General features: G+C 34.1%; 1 protein-coding gene and 1 non-coding gene across 2 annotated transcripts; one reads left to right on the forward strand and one right to left on the reverse strand.

The window, feature by feature from the left end:
- Window positions 1-2,687: 2,687 nt before the first annotated feature.
- On the forward strand, window positions 2,688-23,298 carry Dsp1 (Dorsal switch protein 1). Its single transcript, XM_064067488.1, has 5 exons — window positions 2,688-3,338; window positions 9,849-10,433; window positions 18,821-18,981; window positions 19,261-19,435; window positions 22,128-23,298. The coding sequence occupies exons 1-5, from the start codon at window positions 2,910-2,912 to the stop codon at window positions 22,242-22,244; spliced, it is 1,467 nt and encodes a 488-aa protein (XP_063923558.1). The 5' UTR covers window positions 2,688-2,909; the 3' UTR covers window positions 22,245-23,298.
- On the reverse strand, window positions 12,297-12,423 carry LOC135137784 (U4 spliceosomal RNA). Its single transcript, XR_010281943.1, has one exon. It is a non-coding gene; the product is annotated as a U4 spliceosomal RNA (small nuclear RNA).
- Window positions 23,299-24,354: the final 1,056 nt, after the last annotated feature.

Here is a 24,354-nt window from a genome sequence, read left to right on the forward strand (position 1 = left end):
TAACTCGTCAAATTACGGAAAATTGAATTTAGAAGGAAAACGAATGGCAATTTTAAAGTGACACAACACATGAAATCTAGTGAATTTTGTTCGTTTTAAAACTTTCTTATTGTTTGTTGTATAGCTAAAAAATATTTATGAAAAACATCGAATCCTGAATATTCGTCAGAATTTAGACAAAGGATGATATTTACTGAGATTTAACTACATACTTCCAATTTTTGAAACACATAATGACTACTCCGTGGGGGTTGCCATAAAATCTCCTCGGCTGGTTTAATTATTCTAGAAAATGAAAATACAGTCGCACACATTTAACGATTTCGCTCTATCATAATCGTAAATGACCAAGGGAGTTAATTACGTATATTTTTGATAACTTTTTTGTACTTTTTACTTTTCATTTTAATTATTGCCACACATTCGTTCGTATATAAATCAGTAAAACATTCATTTTTTAATGTAATATTTCGTAAAACTAGAAAAATGAGTTCAAAAAATTTACCCAAAAGTGATGACTGCAATTAGAATCAAAATTAATTGGTTACGCATTAAACGTAACAAAAAGTCCTGCATATTTTTACTAAATTTTGTTGGTGTAATACTGCAATTAACAAATTATTATTGTTACTCCGTCACAATGATTCGTACGTTTCGTGGTTGTCATTCATATCAAGGACTAAAATTTCATTTAAGTATGCAACATATTACTGTTTGATTCATTCTATTTTTTTTTTTTAATTGTAAATTTTTGAAAAACTGTTGAGAATCGCTTCCAAGTTACACAAATTATTAGTATGGGAAGTTTCGATAGTTTCGATTTTGGATTTCTTTGTTGCAGTTATATGTCATCTATCGACGTTTAGTGTGAAAGTCTTTTATTCTTTATTAATGTACCTCGTTTCTAATTTTGATTGATGTTAGCCTTCAAGGAGCATTTTATAACTACTTGTTACTAATTAGAGACAGTTTCAAAAATATGTAATGGTTCAAAATGGTTATCTTTTCTTGATCGTATTATAGCTCTAGGGGTGTTGTTTTGTCGGGGAGTACCTCTGAAAGATAATTCTCAAAACTATTGACGGTGACTCAGGTTTAAGAGACCTTTCGAGGAAGTCGGGTAAGATCAGGTAGAAGTTGTAAAAGTATATTTAAACTCCACTAATCCAGCCCTCGTTCTTTGAAAGGCCCAAATGTCGGCAAGCAGTAATCCTGGTGTCTGCCAGTTATCATGCAAATTAACTATGACTGTTGGCGACTTTTAAACTACCTGGGATAAATTGGGTGTAGAAGTATGCTTTAAAACATATTTATTTTACCATTTTCAAAAATAAAGTCAAATTCATCACCAAAAAGTACTATTTCCAACTCTCATGTAAATCGGCTAAAATAGAAACTAATGATGAGTGTAGTCGTTTATTTTTTATTTTATATTTGTTTCTAATGTGTACATTTTGATTGCTAATTATCATGGATATTTTAACCATTACAAAGTTTTTTCTACAGTTGTCTTAATTTTTTTTGTTGTTTTTCGGTTTAAAATTTTTTTAAGTAAAGTGACACTTTCATGACGAGGATGGTTAAAGGTTTTCTCCAAGTTTCATTTTCATATTATTTGTTATTGTATTAACTGAGCAAGAGTTCACAAAATTTAAGTTTTTATCATTTATATTTAACAAGTGATTAAAAGTAGTTTTTAAGGAGAGTAGTAAAATGAATAAAATTTTGATCCCCTGACTAACATTGCTCGCTCGATAAAACATCCTAATTTCTTTCTTAGAAAATTATGCCGCCACATATTTGTACGTTTTACTTCTACTGGAGGTATTGCAATAGGGTTTTTACAAATCGCTGATTCTAAATAAGATGTCGGGCTCCCGCTTCTAGAATATCGTGTACTTAGTCTTAACGCTAACCAGATTAAAAATTTGTAATGGTTTTTATTTCATGACAATAAGAGAAACCTTAATTTCTAAATCGCAACCAAGTTTTGTTTGGGGTTATACATCAAAATTCAATAAAAAGTTTATTATTTGCTTGAAAAGGGTATTATAAAAAAATTATTAAGGAAATACGTAATCCTTTTACACTGTAGGTCATTTTTTATTATTTATTTTAATTTTGATAAGTATGCCAGCAATAAAATTCATTTTTATCAATATTAGTTTTTCAGAAAAAAAAAATTTTTCTTTTTGTAATTTGCGAACGAAACATCCCGCACTTGAACATATATTTTAAGACTTTATAAATGTGTTAAAGAGCAAATAGAGGAATAGGTAAAAAATGAAAAAAGAAAAACAGTGGCTTATGATTTTCATGAAAGCCACTCACAAGGTGCTTTTTGTATGAAAAACACATTTAATATCAAGAAATTGAAGAACTCAAGATTCTCTGCGTAGCGGTACCTTTTGTATTTTCATGTAAGAATCGTGACGAAATTGAAAACGATGTTTTTGCAAAAAATGTGGCGCCAAAACGGGGTGAGCGCATGCGCGCTTCGGCGCGGTCTCTCGACCGGTCTCCTGTTCCGGCTGGATAACGGGGGGGTCCGGGGAGCGGGCGAATGCCGGTCATATTTCCCCGTGGCTCCGCTGCGTGTGAGGGCGCTGCCTCCGTCGCCGGTATTGGCGTCCCTCGCCTATGTTTTCCGTGTTGCCAGATTTCGTGAAGCGGTGGTTCGAACTAGGCGCGCACACCTTTCGTTCGAAGTTCGGTCCTCGTCCATGTCCAGTGGTGCCGGGGTGCGTGTGCGAGTGAGCGCGTACATACACACACGCATAGACACAGATACACATATATATATGCGTGCTCGTAAAGTTTCCGCGTTCGTTTAAAATCAGGATGATCGTCGCACGGTGAATGGTGGACGGTTTTAGGGTGGCCCGTCTCTCCCTCGTTTCGTGAGCGCCATGTCGGAACAGCACCGCGGCGCCTGGGGCGACGCGATGTGGTGGCCCGGCGTCGTCGCCGCCCCCGAGCAGCAGCTGCAACACCAGCACCTGCTGCCGCCCCCGCAGCAGCACATGGTGCAGCACGACGCCGCCGCCACGGTCAGCAGCGGCGGCCCGCACCAGCAGCTGTTCTCGTACAAAATGGCCAGCAGCTTCCAGAGCCCCGCCACGACGGCGTCGACGACGCCGCGCGCCCCCAGCTACGACTATCGGGCGGCGGGCGGCGCGCCGCCCCCCCAAACGCAGTGGTGGTACCCGCCCGCGACTATGGACAATGCGATGCACGCGATGCAACAGAATATGCAGCAGACGCAACAACAAAATTTGCAACAGCAGCAGTCGCAGCAACAACAGACCATGCCACCTGTACAGACTCCCCCTCCCCCGGTACGTATGCCGCCGCGAACCCCCGGCTCCGGAGGCTAATCCGCCTACCTGTCTCTGACCCTCGTCGGCCGAAGCCGCGCACAAAACCGAGCGATCTTGCCGGTTTTACACCCGAATTTTATGGACGTAGCCGCTTCTTTGTCTAGACGGTTCGCGAGGGTGCCTCGGAATCGTGGAACCGTGGCCCTTTGCTGCGAACGAACGAAAGAGAAATCTCAAAAATAGCTATTATTTCGTTAATGCTCGGAACGTTGTAATTGCCGGCAATTTCGAACTCCTAGAGGGTTGTCACTTTCCTGTTTACTGTACGCGCTGGATTGCAGACGCCAAAAATTAGGAACCCGAAGCAGGTGCGCCTTATTTCATAAATTGCTGAAAGTTCGGCTATAAAACAGCCATTAAAACCACTTCAGTATATTGAACTTTTTTCCGAAACCTGAATGTATTCATAAAACTTAAATCGCAGGCTCCTGTGTATTTTATTTTATTTTTCTCAAATGTAACTGTTGCATGTTCACTTCAGACTTTGTTTAAAAGTTCATGCTCCCTACAGTTTTGTATCTTTGGGCGCTTGCACTATTTTTGGAGAATCTACCGTCGTTTAATACGCTAAAATTCTTGCCTCGCATCGTTCCGATCACCGGAAGACTTTTTGCTACCAGTTACTTTCATCCTGTTTTAATTTTTGTTGGGGTCGTATCGAAAATTATTTCACAAAGAACCGGAATTGCCTATGAAAACCAAGTTACTACCGTAATGAACGTGAACATATTGTCTGGTCATCCCTACCAAAAATGTAATGACGTCATCTCAAAATTTTGCTAAGTAAATCCTGTCCAAAGAAAAAAAACACAGTTTCACTTAACCTACAAAATTTTGCACAGGCTTTACGTCGCCGTGAACTTCGTAAATCTCTAATCAAAATTTATCTCTTCTCTGCTTCTGTACTCGTGATGTATTATTTCGTTTCTTAGTTTCCTGTGAACAGTTTTTTAGGAACGAATTTAACAAAATTTTACATTTTAACTTAAGAACTACAAAGTGATTCATACAGTCGTGGTACATAGCAGTACCTTTAAGGAGGGTTAGGTTTTATTTATAGATGGAAGCAATTTTCAAAATTTTGTGACTTATTTAAATGTTGATTGTAAAAGTACTCGTAGAACATCGTTTCTTAACAAGCAACAAAATTCTTTAATTTAAAAAAATTAAAATTTTCCAACGAGTGCTCGTCATTTATAGACACAATGCGTAACCGATTGCTTTGAAACTTTTTTTTTTTTTAAGTTTATCTTGCTGAAAGTGTATCTGAGTTAATAGTTACATTTTTAATGATGATCGCTGAAACGAATTTTTATGTTTTGGGAAAGTACTCAACATTCATTTAAGGAATATAGTCACTGTTTAAAAGTGTTCATTTGTCCTTTCTAGAAAGTAAAATACGTCATCGCAAAAATGTATTAAATACGTATATGTTTATTTAAGGAATCTTGTTGTAGATGCAACGTTTGCACTTTAATGACAAAACTTCCCTCGCTTCTGAAATAAAAGTCCAACAAATCCCGGTTCTTTAAAAAATTATAAAATTAGATTTTGTTATGTTTGTTTTGTGATAAGCTGTAAAGTAAAAACATTAACACGTCACTTTTTTGGCTTAGTTTTAAAATTATTTTCTATTATTAATGTACTTTAGATTCCACAACATGTAATTTTGATAATTTAATTTAGCAGTTTAAAGCGTGGATAAAGTTAATAAAAAATACTTATTAAAATGCTCTCTAGAAAGCTTCTAACGTCATCTCGAAATATTAAATTAATTATTATTCACTACTTAATTAGAATTGCTTACGCGGAATATTTTTATAGTAATTATTTTATCGATTGATAAAATTCATTCAAAAAATAGATTTTAAGTTTTCTATCAACATATTGATTTACATGTTAGTTTTTGACTGATTTTAAGTGTATAGACCGAGCCGTCTTTATTTTAAAATTTATTGCGTACGTAGAAGATTAGGGATTATAGGTCCTATCAAAGATTTGTGTAGTACTTATTCACTAGTGTTATTTTGCAATGAAATTTGAGTGTAGTTTTTTACTACTGATTTGTCTCTTTCGTGTGTCAGTGCCTCTATACGTACTTTTGACTTCTGCGAAAATTATCTAAAAAAAACCTTCGAAAGTAGTGACGCATCCACGCCAACAGATATGATAAAATTTTAAAGTAAAACCATGGAACTATCTACTAGTTGCATTAATCGCCACTCATGAGTAAATAAACACAAAAGTTTTTTTTTATATTTTGCCCATTCAGAATCTCCAATGAAACTCCTAGGCCCGGTATTTCAGTTGTCGGTTAAAGCAAAAAGTTATCATTCTGTCCAGTTTTTTTTTCCTCCATGTTATCACGGAAACTATTCGTATGTATATTAGGGATATCTTGTAGATAAAACGCTGACACAAATTTGGCTATCATCCCCAACACCAATGGGATGGTGTCATCTCCAAAATTTAAATAGTATTTTTTTTATAAGATTCTTCTATACTTAAGGTGTATGAATCCGTTGTCGAGTTTTCACCCTAGACATCCAGATTTTTGGGAAAAAATTCAAATTTATGTAACATTATTTTCCAATTTAACTTCGAAACTGCAAAACCGAATTCTTGGAAATCTTTCAAACGTATTAAGGTTATTGCAATCATAGTAAATCGTTAATCAAAATTTATTCGTTTATCCGCTCCCAAAAAATTGATGACGTCATCTCAAAATTTTGCCGAATAAATCCTATCTGAAATATCCAAATTGTTATTACTCTATACTTGTGGTTTCTCAACGCATTTAGTTTGTAGAATTACGTATTCAGGCGGACCCAAAAAAAAAATAATAAATGACTCAATTTATTTTATCGATTAATATCAGGAACTGCAGAACCGAATTCTTTGAAATCTTGCAGGCGTTTTAAAGTTATCGTAAGCAAAGTAAATGTTTAATCAAAATATATGTATATCGCTTAAAAAAATTGGTGCCTTCATCTCAAAATTGTGCCGAATAAATGCCATCCAAAATGTGCAAAATATGATTAGTCTATACTTGTTTGTGATTTATCATTGCATTAAAACTTTTTGAATTGTGCGTGGACCTGATTCGGAACAATTAAAGGGTCAGTTTATTTTATTGATTAAATCGGGAACGGCTCACTCCATTTTGTCGAAAATTTGGGAATACAATACTGTTATTCATTAGTATTACACTATCTAAAACGATAGATAACCGTGTCTTTGCAAAAATGTTAATGACTTCATCGCCAAATTTTGTTAAGGAAAATATGCGTATTTTAAGATTACACACATAACTTTATTTAAATTATACATGTTCTCATAAAAAATATAATTGGCATATTCAAATTTTATAATTTTTCGGAAAAGCTGGATTTTGTTTGTTGTACTTCTTCTATCTGTTCTATCGTAACAATCTCCGACCATTTTTTTTTTACTTGTCATACGATTTATTTAAAATATACTTACAACATTTACTTACATAATTTTTGGTAAAAATGTAACCATGGTCTCGGATTTAACCAACAACTGTAATACTATCGGGGTCTTTATATTCAATACATGGACGACCATACGGTTAAAAATTTTATGCATATTAGGAATCAACACCCAAGAAATAATTTTCCTTTCATATTTTTAATGTGTTTATTCTTATCATTATTCATTTTATGTGCACATCAAATTTGTATTTTTGATAACAAAAAAATTACATGACTACACGAATTACAGTGTTCCACAATTTTTAATGTGGTATTGTTGAAGTCTTAGAAAAACCCTGCTTGCAAAACATAGTTTTTGTATTTCTTTATTCTACACAAAAAATTACCACCAGTTTTCTCTGAAGTAATTCCTTTCTACGGTTTACCCGTATAATGTATAACACGGAAGTTTCTATATTTTCACAATTTTCGTTCAAGTTAAATTGCTAATTTATTGATTTGTCAAACAGATTAAATTAAGTTTATTATTAACATCACGGATTTTTTTTTTTTTTTTTTGTAAAATAATGTGCAGCTTCCAGTATAGCCCCCCAATCTCCCCCAAGTAACTTCGAAAAACTGCAAGTAAAATACTTAAATAAAATAATGCTTTAACGTGGTTAGAAAAAATTGACTCGTAGTGCTTCGTTTCATTTATTCATGAAACTCAATTTAATGTGTCGACTTCCAGCCCGGACTTCGCCTGTCAGAATTTTCTTGATTGATTGACTCTCAAAATATATCCGCGTTTGGACCTCTGACATTTACGAAGTGACGCTATCCTTGCAAAATTTTCCTTATTATAGCAAAAATCGTGACGCAAAAATATTGCCAATTAATGAATAATGGGGCATGGGCTTTCATTAAACCAGAAAAATGTCTGCCAAGAGATTATTAATTTATGTTGTTCAATATGTCCAGCCCGAGCCAAAACCAGTTCTCTCATGCAGGCATTGTACCTATAATTTTAGTAAACCACAGGATATTCCAGTATTAATTAAAAAATATGTAACAAAGATTTATGTGAAGGAAATTACACCGCCTGAAAACCATTCTCCTTTGTTTAGAACACACCGGGGTGGGTTCCAACAATTATTTAGTAATTTTGTCGCCCGATCGATTTACTGTTTAGTTTAACAATAGAATTAAGCGTGTAATGCAAATCTTCATCGGGCGCTTTGGTGATGTAAAGCGATATCGTAAGTTAGTTAGTGAAGTAGTGCATAATAACTCCCCTTCGTAGGGGTCATTATCAGCCTCAACGGCCGCACATTGGAGGTCAGGACAGGTGGTCTCATCTTGGGTGCGCCCGAGAACGAAATAATTGACCGCCATAAACCTGCCAGCGCATTTTAATTAATCTCTCCGTTTAATTATCGGCATTCTTGCTCAAATTTTTCGTGTTTTTGCTTCAGAACTGTATTGTTTCTCGACCTCAGTTACGTGGTATCGAGCAAAAGGTTGAAGTATGTTCACTACGAAAGTGTCCATAGACGGCTTCTAATTAATTATTATACTTTAACTTGCCCAAGCGATATTTGCGGGATGATTGTTTTATATAGATATATTACGAATATCAAACGCATCGTATTTTCTAGAGGTTTTACAGTCATTGTATACAAAAATGACGATCTACTATGGTTTCAATTTGTCTAAAGTTTGTGGTCTATAGACGATTTGTTGCAGGATATTTTTCGAAGCTATCTTGTGAAGATAGTGAAAACTAACCAGAGTTTGTGTATTCGTCTGGGTCAATAATCGTAGCAAACGATTAGATATGGACTATTAAAAAAAAATAGTGCGAAGTTTATTTCGACACATCATCCTTCGCGTCCGAAGTACAAATCCAAAAAATCCGCTTCTTTGAATAATTGTAAAATTAAATTTTGCCATGTTTGTTTTATGATAAACCTCTACCTATAAAGTAAAAACCAGTCGCATAAATAACCTTATATCCAAATTTTCGGGAAAATACGGTGAGCCGTTTTTGATTTGCCCAATAAAATGATTGATTTTATTCGTAGTATTAATTTTGCTTAAATTAGGTACGATTTATTCGGCAAAATTTTGAGATGACGCAATAATTTTTTGAGAGGGGATAAACGAATAAATTTTGATTAATGATTTACCGTAACTACTACTACAGAGCATTCGGTTTTGTAATTTCAAAGTTGAATTGATAATCTGCAAAATGAAACCACATAATTTTTCGTAAAAGCGAGATTTGTTGTACAATACTTCCAGATTTTCGCGGAGTTCAAATTGCATCTTAAATGTTTTATATCAATATAAGAGCAGTGATGTCTGGTACATCGGTGGTCGTGCCGTAAAAATGTTGAATTGCTAAGGCGAAGGTTGCTTGTGCCATTAACTCATGAGTCACAATTTTGTTATTGATCAATTTTCTCGAAAATTCGGAATACAGTAATGTTGCGCCCGCCTACTTTTAATAATAATAAATTAAGATTTATAATAACTATTTATCCAAACGTTTTGCATCGTAACTTAATTTTATTGGCCTCCTATATTTCAAGGAGATTTAAATCATTCAAATCAGGCAGCTTACTACATACTTAATTGTCGGATTCTTTCGATGTGTAAACAGACACAAATCGAAGTTAAACATGTGGTGATAATACATTGTTGGAATTTGCGGTCCAGACACTGTGAATGTGTTATTTGCACGACTGATCTTTTATAAAATTATAAAGGTCGTCACAAAACAAAACTCGCAAAAGCAAAATTTTATCATTGCTCAACGAAGCGAGATTTGTTGGGTTGTCGAATCTTCGACCAATTTTTGTATAGTGCTTTCTAATTCAGTACTCAGTTTTCTAGGATTCGTTTCAAAAGTTTTTTAACATTAGCTTACCCACATTGTTCATCAAACACCAGCAGCATGCTCATTGTTAACTTTGTTTTCCAATTTCGGTAGCTGCAAGTGATAGAATGTGAGTGGTATTATTTGTTCTAGCAATCAGAGGTCCAAGCGAGACAAGAAGACGCCCAGAGACAACAGCAGCAGCAGGACGCGCAGCAGAGGCACCAGGAGGCGCAGCGTCATCAGCAGGAGGTGCACAGACAGCAGGCCGAGGCGCAGCAGGCTGCTTTACAACAGCATCACCAAGCGATAGCCGAAGCTCAGGCTAGGCACCAACACATTCAGCAACAACAGCTGCAACAGCAGCAACAGTTGCAACAACAGCAACAACAACAGTTGCAGCAGCAACAGCAGCAGCAACAACAGTTGCAGCAGCAGCAACAGCAACAATTACAGCAGCAGCAGCAACAGTTGCAACAGCAGCAGTTGCAGCAGCAGCAACAGCAACAGTTGCAAAACAACCACCATCAACAACAGCATCAACAGGTGACCAACGTTTTGCAGCAGAACCACAACAAAGGAAGGATGCCGCGTGCTAAAGCTGATGCCAGACCAAGAGGTCGCATGACCGCTTACGCATTCTTCGTGCAGACCTGCAGGGAAGAGCACAAGAAGAAACATCCCGAGGAGAATGTCGTCTTTGCAGAATTCTCGAAAAAGTGTGCCGAGAGGTGGAAGGTAAGCGTTTACTTGTTTGTTTGAAAGGGTGTTTCCGTTTTCGTGCAAAAGGGAAAAGTTTCAAGGGCAAAAAATGCTTCGTAAGGGTAATTTAAAGTCGTTCAAGTGTGGTTTCGAAAACAATTGAAAAAACTTGATAAAACACTCTTTGACTTCGCAACTTCGTTTAACTTTTGTTTGGAGTAAAGAGACGACGGCTGTCGGATTCAATGAAAAGTTGCGAGTTTTTACGGAAGGAAAGTGTTACGTAAAGAACGAGGAAATTACATTTAGTTTTGTTTATAATCAATTGTAAAAGTATTAGCTGATATTCACATGTCAAGGTTAACAATATTTTTGATACTTTTGTGTATTAATTCAATATTAATCACGTTTTATTTACCTAGTTTTGTTGTTATTTACGATATGTCGACAATTAACTTACAAACAGATCTAGAACTGGAGTTTAAAAATGTGATAACTAAGTTGTTTCCGTTACAATTTTCCGATTAAATTGCTCCCAATTTCGTAGCGTACTACATTTTCCTTTTTGAGATTTAACTCGGAAGAGTTGCGTGTGTTTGTTACAAGCATTGCATTAAAAAGTAATGCAAGGCCCCTTAACAATGGTAAAACTCACTTGATCTATCACTTGACATTATTTTAGGTTAAATAAAACACCAAACTCATTTAATCCCTGTGTAGTGTACTAACGAAAGAAAATAGTACATTAATCTTCTAGCAAACAGTTCTTAAAATAATTGGACTCTTCCTCATTTTTACTTCCCGAGCGTAAGCTAAGGAAGTATGGTAATCGAGTCCATCGGGCCACAGGCTGTTTTCATATTTTCTCAATGGGTTACGACCCCAAGAGTACGAAAACATAGGTCTTCTGTTGTTGTCTGTCTGTCTGTCCTGTTCAATACATTGTGCATCTGGATTTAAATTCATTACAACCTGCAAAAAAAAAAAATCAAAAATAATCATCTAAAGAATTTGCCACTCACGCCACTTATGTCATCAAAATTACCAATGAACAATTTACAATAATAATAAAAATAATAAAATGTTCCGCATAAAATAACGCCGCTCTAATCAACGTCCTCCACCTTGTCAGTGGGGGTTCATACGGTAAAGGAAAATTTATCAAAATTTCTTTGTAATACTGGATTCGCGTTGGAGCTTTTAAAAATACTTTGTTCGCATTTAAAATCAAAACCGTCGACATTTTCTAATTGGTGGCGCATTGTCTCACACACGTCAAGTGTTGAAGATTTTCGTAAAATAATTTTAAATTTGTTCCCGCTTTGGACATATATGCTGTGCCGTCGGTCACACATAATTTCACTTTCTTATTTTGTTGAGTCTATAAAAGAAAAATTAATACAATACAACTCTAAAAACTATACATTTAAATTACCTGTTTGTAACACAAAAACAGATAATTTTTTGAAAGGGTAGACTTGTCAAGAATATTTTTACTGGTGTATTTCTGTAGAAAATTCTTCAATTGTGGGCACTGCAATTTATTTCAAGGAATGTTCGCGGCAATAAAAGCTTTATACATTTCTAAATAAAATTTTCGATTGGTTGTGGCAGAGACTGAAGCTTGCATGAATCAACTTTGACGTAACGGTTTATTCACATTATTTTTGTGAAGTTCCCCGCGGATCTGCTGCTCTAAATGTGATTTCTTCGTGTACGTAAACTTAAATAAACGTACCTGAAGTAGTTTAATAGATATTAATTGTAGTTTTTACGTACTATTTTGTCTCAAGCTTTACAAAATATTTCTTGGCCCTCGTTTAATATCTGAAAAATGCTAGTGTCACCAGCAGATTTTATCCATTGCATAATTTTAACTTTTAATAGCAGTTTTTTCTTTCGACATGGCGATTTAAAATGTTTGTAGAACTAGTCCCGAAAATCTTTTAAATTTAAAGTTTTCAACAAGCAATAATCGCACCTCGGATAGACCTCATCGGTTACGATACTGCCACTGCGCAAAGCTTTTAAATTTAAATGAAAAGTTGGGATGGGAGTGAGGTTTTTGAAAACCAACACACCCGAACGTGACGAAAAGAAACAGATTCGACAACAGTACCATCTTTTATTGCATGGGGTTTTCGACGGGTGCGGATGCAATAAAATTTATTACTCTGCAATCGGCATTTTAAGAAAAGACCAGATATACACAATTGAACGTGAAATTTAGGAAAAGATACTTTAGGAGTAGATCGTTTGGGTCATAAAACATAATTTTAGGTCGCAAATACTAAATTTAGGTGTTCAGGCAAAAATAATGTGGGTTCAAAAAACGTTATTTTTCATGAGACATATTTACGTTCGCGCTAAGAATTGACGAAAATGTTAACATCCCAAAATCCGGGCCCTAGTCCCATCGAGAAAATTTGAAATCAGCCAGTCGCCCGATGGACTCCATTACAATACTTCCTTAGCGTAGGCTCGGGAAGTAAAAATGGATTCTGTCTAAATATTTTTTCAGTTGTGAGAGGACCGTACTTATACGAAATAAAGAGCCTTAGGAAAACACCGACGAGACAAATGTTCTGTCATGATTTACTTGTGAACAAGAGCTTTTAGAATTGTATTATCTTGTTGAGGAAGGATAAAAACTTGTTTTTATTAGCATTTCGCTTATTCACTTCGCATTTTTATTCTATTTGTGATGCAATAAAAGCTCCAAATTTTGAGACTTCCAAAGCCACTTTATGGAATATTTTAACTGAGATTAAGTTAATCACGCATTTATCGAGGCGTTTAGCGACGTCTGATTGGCGTAGAGTCGGTCACATGGTACTGTTTAATTCCGTGTTCAAAATTTAATTGCAATCAAATATTTAATTGAGCTTCTGTAAACTGGGTCTTAATATTTTACTGGAGCTGTAGATTTGTATTATAGTTACGCCTTAAAAAATTACTGAGTTTATAAAATAACAAGGTCAATACATTTACAATCTTAAAATGTCAAAACAGTTACTTTACAAGAAAAAACAGTGTATATCTCTAAAAATTTAGTGCGTAGCACATTGGTTACACCCTTGTTAAATGTGTCGTACATCTAAATTGGAAATATTGCTTGAGGATTAATTCAGTTTTAGAAGCTAGTAAATTCTTTTTCTTTGGTGTTTTGGAGGTTTCAATAACATAAAAAAGTTATTTTTAATTCGTTGGAAGAGGACTTTTTCCACCCAACAAATGCAGAGTCTGAAGACAACCATGCAAAATTTATCTGTATTTGTGGGTAGTAGTGAAAAAGTACCCGATGAATGAATGACGAAATTGTGGATTAAATAAGAAATGACCGTTTATAGCTAAAGGAGCACTTGGCTATACAACCTATTAATTTTTCTGACCACGTGTGATTACTAATTACATTTTGAAATTAAAAATGAAACACGTTCCTATAAAACTTTCATTATAATTATACGTAATAACGCCTTTTCAAGATTTAGGGCTTTATGGATTTGGTTATGAACTAATTGGTTACGGGGCGGTCCTTCTCCTGACCGCTACTTTTTTAACAAAAAGAGTAATTTCCGATACAAATTTTATGTATATATTGGAAGCCCAAGTGTAGGTATAACATTTATCTCAGAGGGAGTGTGTTTTTTTTTTTCCAAATTGTTTAAATTTTACCGATTTTATAAATTAAACCGTGGTATATTTACTTTCGTGAAAACACTATTCTTTCTTATGGAACACATATTAGTATTTTTAATGTTAATCTATAAAATGTAAGATTTGTACATTAAAGAAAGAGTATTTGGTGGTATCGATTCAAATTTAATCAAAATATTGCACTTTTGTCAATTATGTAAAACTACCGTGTTCAATCGCGCACTAGTAATTGCTCAATGATGCTAATAATAGGACAAACTTTAATTACGAAATTATAAGATTGATTAATAAACATTCTCCCGTAAAGTTTCTGACGGGAAAATCTGGCAATTCAACGATATTTTTTCCTGGAGACGTTTTCTTCGATTTCGTATCCCACACAATCACTCCAAGCACAACCCGTAATGTCATAAATCCTATTAAACTCGGGATTTCGTTGTATGAAGAAATATTGTTCGACATAATGACACCGTTCCGACTTCTTTGCGACACGAAAGCTCTCTCATGTGAGCTTTTATTTCCGCCACTCCTCCGCGCTGAATTTTTGTGAAAATCGTTAAAACTCTTTCCATTGATAAAACCCGCGCTGGAAAACCTCGCCGGACCGAATAATTTCAATGTTGCTCCGGGGCACAATTTTTTGTAGCAACAATTTAATGACCATGAGACCCGTATGCCATTAACCTTTACGTAAAAAAATCGTTTCTGGTTTGTCAAAATTGCTATTCATTGTTTTTGCTCACGAAGAAAAATCGATTCATTAATGATCGGTAACCTAAGAAAATAGATAAACGTGCGAACGCTCGATTTAACGTTGGGGTTGGCGGTTTATATAAAATTTGGTTGTAAAAAGCGACTTTACGGCTCTCACCCCGGGTTCTGGATCCAGCCCACAGTGCCCGAGGAGACTACATTACCATCTCGTTTCTTGGCGAAGGTAAACAGGTTTTGGGTCCGCATCTGCAGCAGAAAGACGGTGGTCGCATTGTTGCCGGTTCGCGCCCCGCACCGTTTAAATTTATTCAAATCGACAAATTTGCGAACGGTTAAACAGACACCGAGGGGTGGTTTTAATTCTAATTCGTGTTCGAAGGTAACTTTGATTTTTTTTTTAACGAGTGCCGTAAAAAAACTTTCGACATGGGTTCGGAATATGTATTGTTTCTATGATCGTTTCCAAAATGAATCAAAAGACTTCTCCGAAAAATTTTGTCTTCAACAGATGATGTGTAAAAAAAATCTCAATTAATTAGAAATCCAAGTATGTATATAATTTGATCTGTACATGAGTTTCAATTAAATCTTAAAAAAAAAAAACTGAGTGACTGTTTCATCTGATACATCTCTTTTAAAGCGACGAACCGTAGGCACAATGAATTGGACAAACGTACTTTATTTTCAAACGACATATAATTGACCGGAGTTTAATTCTCATTTCTATGACGGCAAGTTTGAACCGCGTGTAAGTAGCACTTATACTCCGACGGAGTATAAATAGAATATGTTTATGTGAAAATCGTCGTGGTTGTCAACTACGATAAGACAATGCAAGGTAATTTTTTAATGAAGCAGCGGACAGAAAATAATTGTTTGAAAAGAATATTTTAATCTTTTGAAAATAAAATATTGTGTTTCAATCCGAGTTTAACCGACTTTATGTAACTCGTATCAACTCGCTTTCGCTCGGCGTTTAATCATCCACACTGCGTCACATAAAATATCACCTTATAAACTCTTAATTAAATAAATGTCTATTATAGACTAATAAGCATCTAGATTTTGACATTTTCTGGCTACAAAGAACAACTCTTTTGGAAATAAACTCAAAACATTGATATGTGCTTCAATCTTCACTGACATAAGTTAACAAAGTATCCCCAAGTAAAATAAATGCTACCAATATTTATATAATTAAAATCGTGTCAGTCAAGGAAAGAGTAGGTTTTAATACACTTTCTTGAGGAACTCCAGATTCGTTTTCTGATAAATAAGTATCAGAACATATTTTTTCTGTAATTTTCAACTATATGCGCTTTCATAGAATTCAATTTGAACTGTGTTGAATATCAAAATACGACCACATTTATTTCTCACATAGTTTAAAAAATTTCACTCTCAGATTATCGATGAAGTTAAAAAACGTGTTAAATATATACCTGAATTACCCTGTGGGTCAACTTCCACAATAAACAAGTCTTTTGAGTGAGATATCTTTTGACGTTGAATGACAGGCTTTTTTACGGAAAAAAAACCCGCCCTCAAACAATTAACCCATCAGTCCTACAATTTAAATTTAGAAAATTGTAAATATGACTGTGCTGAACATAATCGGATTTGAAGTCCTAAAAACATTGAGTATCAATTTGCAGGTCGATTTTTTTCTTACTTATTCAAGCTGAACCGAAGATGCATCCCAAAAATTCCTTGATCGAAATTTTTGCGAACAAATTTGAGCTGTAGGTCCGGTTTCTTCGCTTTGATTTTAATATTGTCTCTTGGAGATAGCGTCCCGGATATTTAGACGAAATTATAAAGGCGTACATATGAATTTTACGCAAGCGCCGCTTTATATTGCAAGGACTGAAAATCAATGGTGATGTGGAATGAGAAAGGGTGAATTCGAGGAGGGTACGTGAACCCTTTGCCTTCACGTACTTTCATTAGTTTTAAGCGTCCTATTTGGAATGCAAAATGGCGATAAGTTTTTTGCACTTACGACTTATCGTTGTTTTATCACAATAATTTTAATTATAGTGGACTAGATATAATGGTCATTATTTCTGAAATTGATAACGGAAAGAACACTCAATTGCAATTATTATTAGAAGGTTTGTTAACTCTGGGCGTTTGTATATTTTCATTTTATGAAGTAATTGCAAGTTTTTGACTGCGAGATATATGTTACGGAAAAACAATTTGTATTTGAGTAGTACAAACGTCATTATTTTAATATACAGTGAAACATGTGAAAGTTGTCGCTTTCCTGGTACAAATTTTTCTGTTACTTAGCAGAGTTGGTGGTGTGGTAAGACATGTCAAACTATAATTGAAAACAATTTTATACAATTGTAAAGTAACTTAATTTTAATTCACAACGGCTTGTCACGTGCTTATAATAAACTGTATTTAGAAGTTACTTCTTATTTAGTGAACTTTATTAGTGAAAATAGAGATGCAAAATCTTAAAAACTCCAAAAATGACAAAACAATGTAGTTATAAGGTTGGCATGGAATTTTATATAAAAAATTAAAGGAAATGTATGATGATCCTCAGGTGTAAGCGAGACATAAATACGTATGTGCCAGCAGGTTTTACTTGATTTATTTTCAGGTTATTTTCGTCTTTCCCAACTTCTACGTTTTTTCTTTGTTAAACTAAATACCAGAAGAACTTGTAATATAAGAATGATCAATTGCAGTTTATTACCATTAAATCTAATATTTTAATTATTCATTTGGAGTTTTAGATTTTATTCCCACAAAAATGTTGCCCACCCAGTTTTTATTCTGATGTATATCTGATATTAGATCCAAAATTTGACAAAATCTGTAAACCGGGTCTAAAAGTTGTACAGTCTATATAGAGTACCCCAAACATACAATTTCTTCCATTTCGACTTTTTTTTTATTGGTTTCATAAATTTGGTGCGATTTTATAGGAAGCAACGTCTTCACACCTTCCAAATTCATTTTTACAAGTACATATGTAATGACATTTCAAGTTAATGACAGTTAAATTTTTTTTTCCATTGCCGTCACCCTTACATTCTGTAAATCTTGCCAACTGCCGCAAAAATCCCTATATCTCGAAATTTCATTGTTTTAAACATTGCGTAAAGGATGATAGCTCGTTTATAAAACATTTTGTTCTTTTCGGGCACCCCGCGTTGCGCTCGTTATGCCCTTAAACCATACGTGCGACAGAATTTTTATAAAACCCGTATTATAATAGGAGTAATTACTATGAAAAAGTTGAAATTTGTCGCTTTCGAAAGTTCTTTCGCCAACATTCGAAGTATCAAAATAAAAATTGAACTGAAACATGTAGAAATATATAATGCATTAAATCTCTTGCTAGAAAATATGTAAAAAATATTCTTATTTCCTTAAAAGTTACGTAGCATCACCAAGTATCATCCTTTACTTGGCTCAGGACTATAGCAAGCTGCCTTTTTATTGCCTGCTATTTACAGCCAAGGAGAGAACAAAATAAGATTTTCTCCATCCTGTATTTTATGGTACAGAATAATCATAATCGTCAGTGTTTGTTCCTGAAATTATGGCTAGTTATGATTTAGTATAGGGTTTCGAATAAAATATTTAATTCATTACGTCGCACCCAATAACACTGATTAAAATATATTTTATTTAAAAACACGCAAATATTACAAAATATAAAAGAATACAAGTAAATATTATCAAAAAATAAAAATTAAATGAAACTATGAGAGTGATCTACAGATTGTTCGCATGCGATGTAATATTGTTTGTCTGTTACATCGCGTTGTATTTGTATTATTCCCCATTCAGACTAGTATAATCAACTCAAAAAAAATCTGTAACATCATAAATTTCGAAGTATAACTATCAATTATGACCACGAATCCTACAGGCGTACACGTCAATACTCTAAATATTTAATAAGATTTAAAGATTAAGTAGCGTTCAATTCGGTTAACCCAAGTCCCCTTTTAAAATTGTTGTATCGATTAAAATTTAACGATGATTGAACGATTCGGTTAATTCAATGTGTATTTTCGTTGCAGACCATGCTGGACAAGGAAAAGAAACGCTTCCACGAGATGGCAGAGAACGATAAAAAGCGTTACGACGACGAAATGAAAAACTACACTCCTCCCAAAGGAGAGAAGCAACGGGGCAAGAAACGAAAACAAAACAAGGATCCCAATGCTCCGAAACGCTCGTTGTAAGTGTTTTGTATTTGACTGTTTTAAACATCAACCACTGCACAGTTTGATCAGTCGGCAACTGTAAAGTTGTTCGGTTATAATCCTGTGCTAGATCGTCAGGAAAATAGCGAAGGGTTTGTTTCCTCTACTTTGGGACAAATTGATAAAGGTTTTCCGACATTTGATTCTATTATTATTTGCTATAATTTCTTGATGACACCGTCAGCAATCTGATTTGTGACTATTACAAGATGATGTGCACTAGAGGGTTTATTTTAAAACCGTTTTTATGTTAGGTCGGCATTCTTCTGGTTCAGCAACGACGAACGCGCGAAAGTCAAGACTCAGAATCCCGAATTCGGCGTTGGAGACATCGCCAAAGAATTGGGAAGAAGGTGGGCAGATGCCGAACCTGAAGTCAAGAGCAAGTACGAGGCTTTGGCTGATAAGGACAAAGCTCGTTATGAAAAGGTATTTTGAAGTTTCTTTGGTTATTTTAACGACTTAACCGTCTGTGTTGTGCATTCGCAAAAGCTACTTTTTGTTACAACATAATATGGAATGAATTTAACAATGAAGTAAACGTTGTCTGCTATTATTTACTGCAAAATATTAAATTTGCGTCATTTTCCAGTTGGTGGTTTTTTAAATTAATACCATAAAGCTGTTTTAAAAGGACTGCTATGAATGCAAAATTCACATGTTCTTGTTTCTTTGCGATACAACCTGCCCAAATTAATTTAAAATTAATGATCATTAAGAAAGTTCATCGTATTCTCAGATTTTAAAATTTAAATAATTTATTAAATTATTCGATTTGCGATAGTAGATAATGTTCGTTATAAATAACTGCAAGGTTTGATGTGTGATTGGCTATTAAATCATTTCTACAAATTGCACTAACGGTTTTCTTACTATCTGAAAGATAGTAATACAATTTAACATTTCGGTTTGGCTCAAGAAGACTCAAAAAATGGTAATTGTGAGTATTGTTTATAAAAAATATAACTTACAGAATCCATGTTAACTAATTTTTCAGTACACTTGCAGTTTAATTAAACAACTTTCTCTTTTTAAAAAATATTGCAGGCCTTTTTTCTATTATAGTATTGAGCTTTATTTTCTAATTGATCTAGTATTGCGGAAGTTGCCATTTTGCTTTCAGATCCTTGCATTTACAAATATTTTAATACTTAGATTAAAAATGTATTTATAATTTTATCATTTCAGCGTAAGTTGAATGTTATAACAGACGCTTTCTAACGGTCAGAAGTTCCATGCAACTTTTGATGGATAATTTAACATTTCTTTTCGAGACAGTTGCGCCCACAGGAAGATTCTAAAAACGAGATCAATTATATCAAAATTACTTACATAAATTAAAATTAGTCTAAAATTATGTGGATAGAACTTGCCTTGTTCCAGAAGTTTCATAGAAAAATTATAAACTTTAGTTCTGAGAATTAATATTTTTATGGCACTTTTACGGTTATATAAAATTTTGAAATGGCGTCATCAAATTTTTAGAGGGGATAAACGGATAATATTAATTAGGGATTTACCATCGTTGTACAGACTTTGAAAGCTTGTTAACGCTGCATTTAAATATATTGTAAGAATGGCAGATTCGATTTTTACAAAAAGTAAATTATTCTCCCGAGGGATGGATATTTTTGTATATAAGAAAATATTTTTATGCACGTCAGATCTAAAAATTTATAAACCAAATTGTGGACTTATTTAGTGGAATCCAAAAATATACACTAAATATTGTAAAGACAACTATTGGTTTCTTAAAAATTAAGAATATAATGATCTTTCTTTAGAAAATCAAATATCGAAAAAATAAAAGTTTACTTCAGATGTAACGTTTGACTATTTAAATCTTTATAAGACTTTTAAAAATAATGTTGTCTTCCAGACAACAAAATTCTGCGACGAAGTCTGAATCTTTCCATGTAATTTAGGTCATCGCTACGGATACGAGGGTCGCACAAAGTTCCCATCCTGTTTTGATTGTTTTTCGTGGCACTGTAAATTCCGGACGGTGCTAAATGGTCTAAGCATTTTAAGATTTTTCAAGTGGAGTACTTATCGGCAGCTAAATACCGAACAGTTTAATTCAGAAAATGTGGAAGAAAAAAATTTTTAACAGTAGTACATCCGATATATTAATTTAGTAATATGTACTAAAAGATTTTTTTAAAAATCTGTGAATGTGATTAAAAAGGCAGTAATTAGAACACACTTGTAGTTCACGATATCTAAATTTGCCATCAGTCAGTCATTCAATAGGTTCTACATTTCCAACATTACTTCGCTTGACGTAGGTACTATCTAGTTTTTAAACTCTGTAAAATCACTTTCTGACCTGTATTAACTATCGAAATACATCCTTTGAAATCTGTCTTTTGAGTTCAACGATGTAACGACAGTTCAGTAAACCGACAACTACTGCAAATTATACTAAACGTCGTCGTTCCAACGTTTTAACAAACATAGATTCCATGAGTGCGTTTGGTAAATGTTTACAAAACTTCGTTTGCTTGCTATTCATACTGATCGCATTCGTTAAATCAGTGTTTCCGGTGTTTTCCGTGAAAACACCTCATGCACTGTTTTTGTCCTTATATTAATAATAATAACATTAATCTACTTCAATGTCTTTGTCTTTGATTCAAATATTGATCACGATCTGTTTTTGACGATTCCCTTTGTTTCTAATTGAGCATGGAAAGAATAAAGACCTAGACAAAAATATCAGATCGCAGCGTTCGGAGTTTGTGTGAAAATAGGGCTCCGCCGATCTCAGGAAATAAATCTTTGTTTTTGGACAATGTATTCACTTCAGCAACTTTTTGATGTACTACATTTATAATTAAATTGCTACTGTTTTTTTTAACCTAAGGTACGAAAGCTATGCGGAATTCTAATAGTCACTTGCAGTTGCCAACAGAATTACAGAATTCAATAAGTTTTGGATCTTTTATGAAACAAATAGTCTGTATGTATATATTAATTGCATTATTATGTTAAAACTCGTAGTGGTAAAAGTAAAAGTTGATATGGTTAAAATTTTTGATGCTGATGCGTAACACAACAGACGAAATATGCGTGCACTACCACATTATAGTTTTTTACCAACTCGTTTTGATTGTCACAGGAAATGACTGCATACAAAAAGAGGATCAATCAGCAGCCTGCCCAACAGGCTGCAGTACCTGAGAATGATGAAGCAGACGAAGAAGATGAAGAAGCTGAAGAGGAAGAAGACGAGTAAACACATCGCTGCGGCGATTCATTTTTCATTACCTCGTCATTAAAAAAGTAATCGCCTTCATTCCTTAAATGTACATATTGCATATTAGCAGTGTCCTCGTGTTCTCATTTATGATTAATATAATTATTATTATTTTTTTTATTACCTGCGTCTGAGAGAGTACTTACAAACTGAACTGTGTGAGTGATTCAATACGTGGCTAGCGAAAGTGCTCCATTATCTTTCTCATCATCGCCGTGTAAAGTGTTTTATTGTACTATTTGTTTGATGCGTTGTTTCATTACCTCAAATATAGTAAAAACGACGCAACATGTTTCAAATTCTGTCAAAGCAGCGACGAAATTTTAATTCTAATTATTTTTTGTTTTTTTTGTTTGGAACGAAGTGTGTTCTCGATTTGTATAATTTAATTGCAGTTCTCAAAGTAAGTTTGTTCGTTGCCCTGTTAATTTATTTATGCAGTAGGTTTTAAGTTGTAAGTATCTCTAGTATAATAATGAACCATTACCCCCCTTGTAACTATAAGGCAGAGCAGAATATTTTTATTATCATTTAAATTGTTAATATAGTTATGTGTTAATAACCAAAGTGCAGTGTACATACACTGTTTGACTGCCCCAAGTGTACATTAAATGGACAATACTTCAGAGAAACCTGTCCTTTTCTGTCGCGTCATTTCTGTTAATTTCACGTTCTTTCATGGCAGTTTTTAGTTGATCTGTTGATAACTGTAAAATTCCCGCATAAACTTAGTAACGAAGGGAATGTAAAATGCGACGTGAAATGTTTCTAGGTTTTCTGTGTTAACGATTTCATTCTTCCGTATTACCACGTTTTTTGACGTTGTTATTGTCTCGAAACCACTAAAAAACATTTCACTTCTCATTGTTTTAATTATTATTGACAAATTGCTCTGTGTTATTTTAGGGAGAGAAATAGAAAAGTGTTTGTTTTTTATATCTAATAGGAATAACTAAAAAAAAATTAATAAAATTTTGATTAAAAATGTAATGCCAGTTTATTTTCTGTTCTGAATAGATATGTAGTATTGTGAGTATTAATTATACACATCCTTCCACTTTTTCAAGTCCCAGTGTAACACGATGTAACTGGAAACAAAAATCTAACACTTGGTTACTGAAATGGTTTCCATTTTTTTGCGCCTTGATATTGCGAAAAGAAAAACTAACTTTCAGGAACCAGCAGAACCATTTTGAACTGATTTTATGATCAGTTGATTTAAATAGACGTGGACAGTAACTAAGGTTCCGCGGTTATTTCATGAAATAAAATAAAATTTTACTTTTCCGATAATCAGTGATATTTGGTATGAGCCATTAGCAGAAGATTTACTATTTTTGTGATTTTTTTTTATATATAAAAAACACGTAAACGGTTTAGTTAGCGCTATACATATATTTAAACGTCTTGTGTAGCAGTCATTGACCTCGACGTTTTGTCAGTAGTACATAAAGTAACCTCATTTGACATACACCTGTTAAAACTTTTATGACTTAACCGGCTTAAACCAAACCACCCTTATAAGTCAAACTGACTATTGTATTACTTAACTCAGTTCACAGCTACATTATGCCAACAATGAACAGTAATAATCTTGCGGTTCGAGTCCACAAAGCTTAGAATAGCAAGTTTGACTTATAAGGGTACTTTGGCTGAAGCCGCTAAAGTCATAAAAGTTTTAACAGGTGTATGTCAAATGAGGTTAAAGTACATATATAAAATGTCATAATTTTAGTTGTAGTTAACAACTACATAGCAAAAAGGCAAACACAGAACTGAAACATTTTTGCAGTACTAGTAAATATTATTATTATTATTATTATTATTATTCAGTATGTTCAACAGAGTTACCTCCATTTACAGAACATACAACCGTTATACAAATGGATATAGAAAATTTAAGATAATACATATACAAAACAACTCTCCATAAAACTTCAGGATATGTCAGAAAAACTAAGCCTCTTGAGCTCGTTGATCGTGGTGTCAAATAAGTCAACATGTTGACTTGCATAATTACCTATCCTACACATCATCTGCAGTGGTGAGTATTTTAAAATTTCCGTACGCGGTGTCTGTAGATATAGCA

The sequence above is a fragment of the Zophobas morio genome, unplaced genomic scaffold, assembly GCF_036711695.1.
Source record: "Zophobas morio isolate AGI-343-1 ecotype UQ-CSIRO unplaced genomic scaffold, CSIRO_AGI_Zmor_V1 ptg000029l, whole genome shotgun sequence".
NCBI classification, from domain to species: domain Eukaryota; kingdom Metazoa; phylum Arthropoda; class Insecta; order Coleoptera; family Tenebrionidae; genus Zophobas; species Zophobas morio.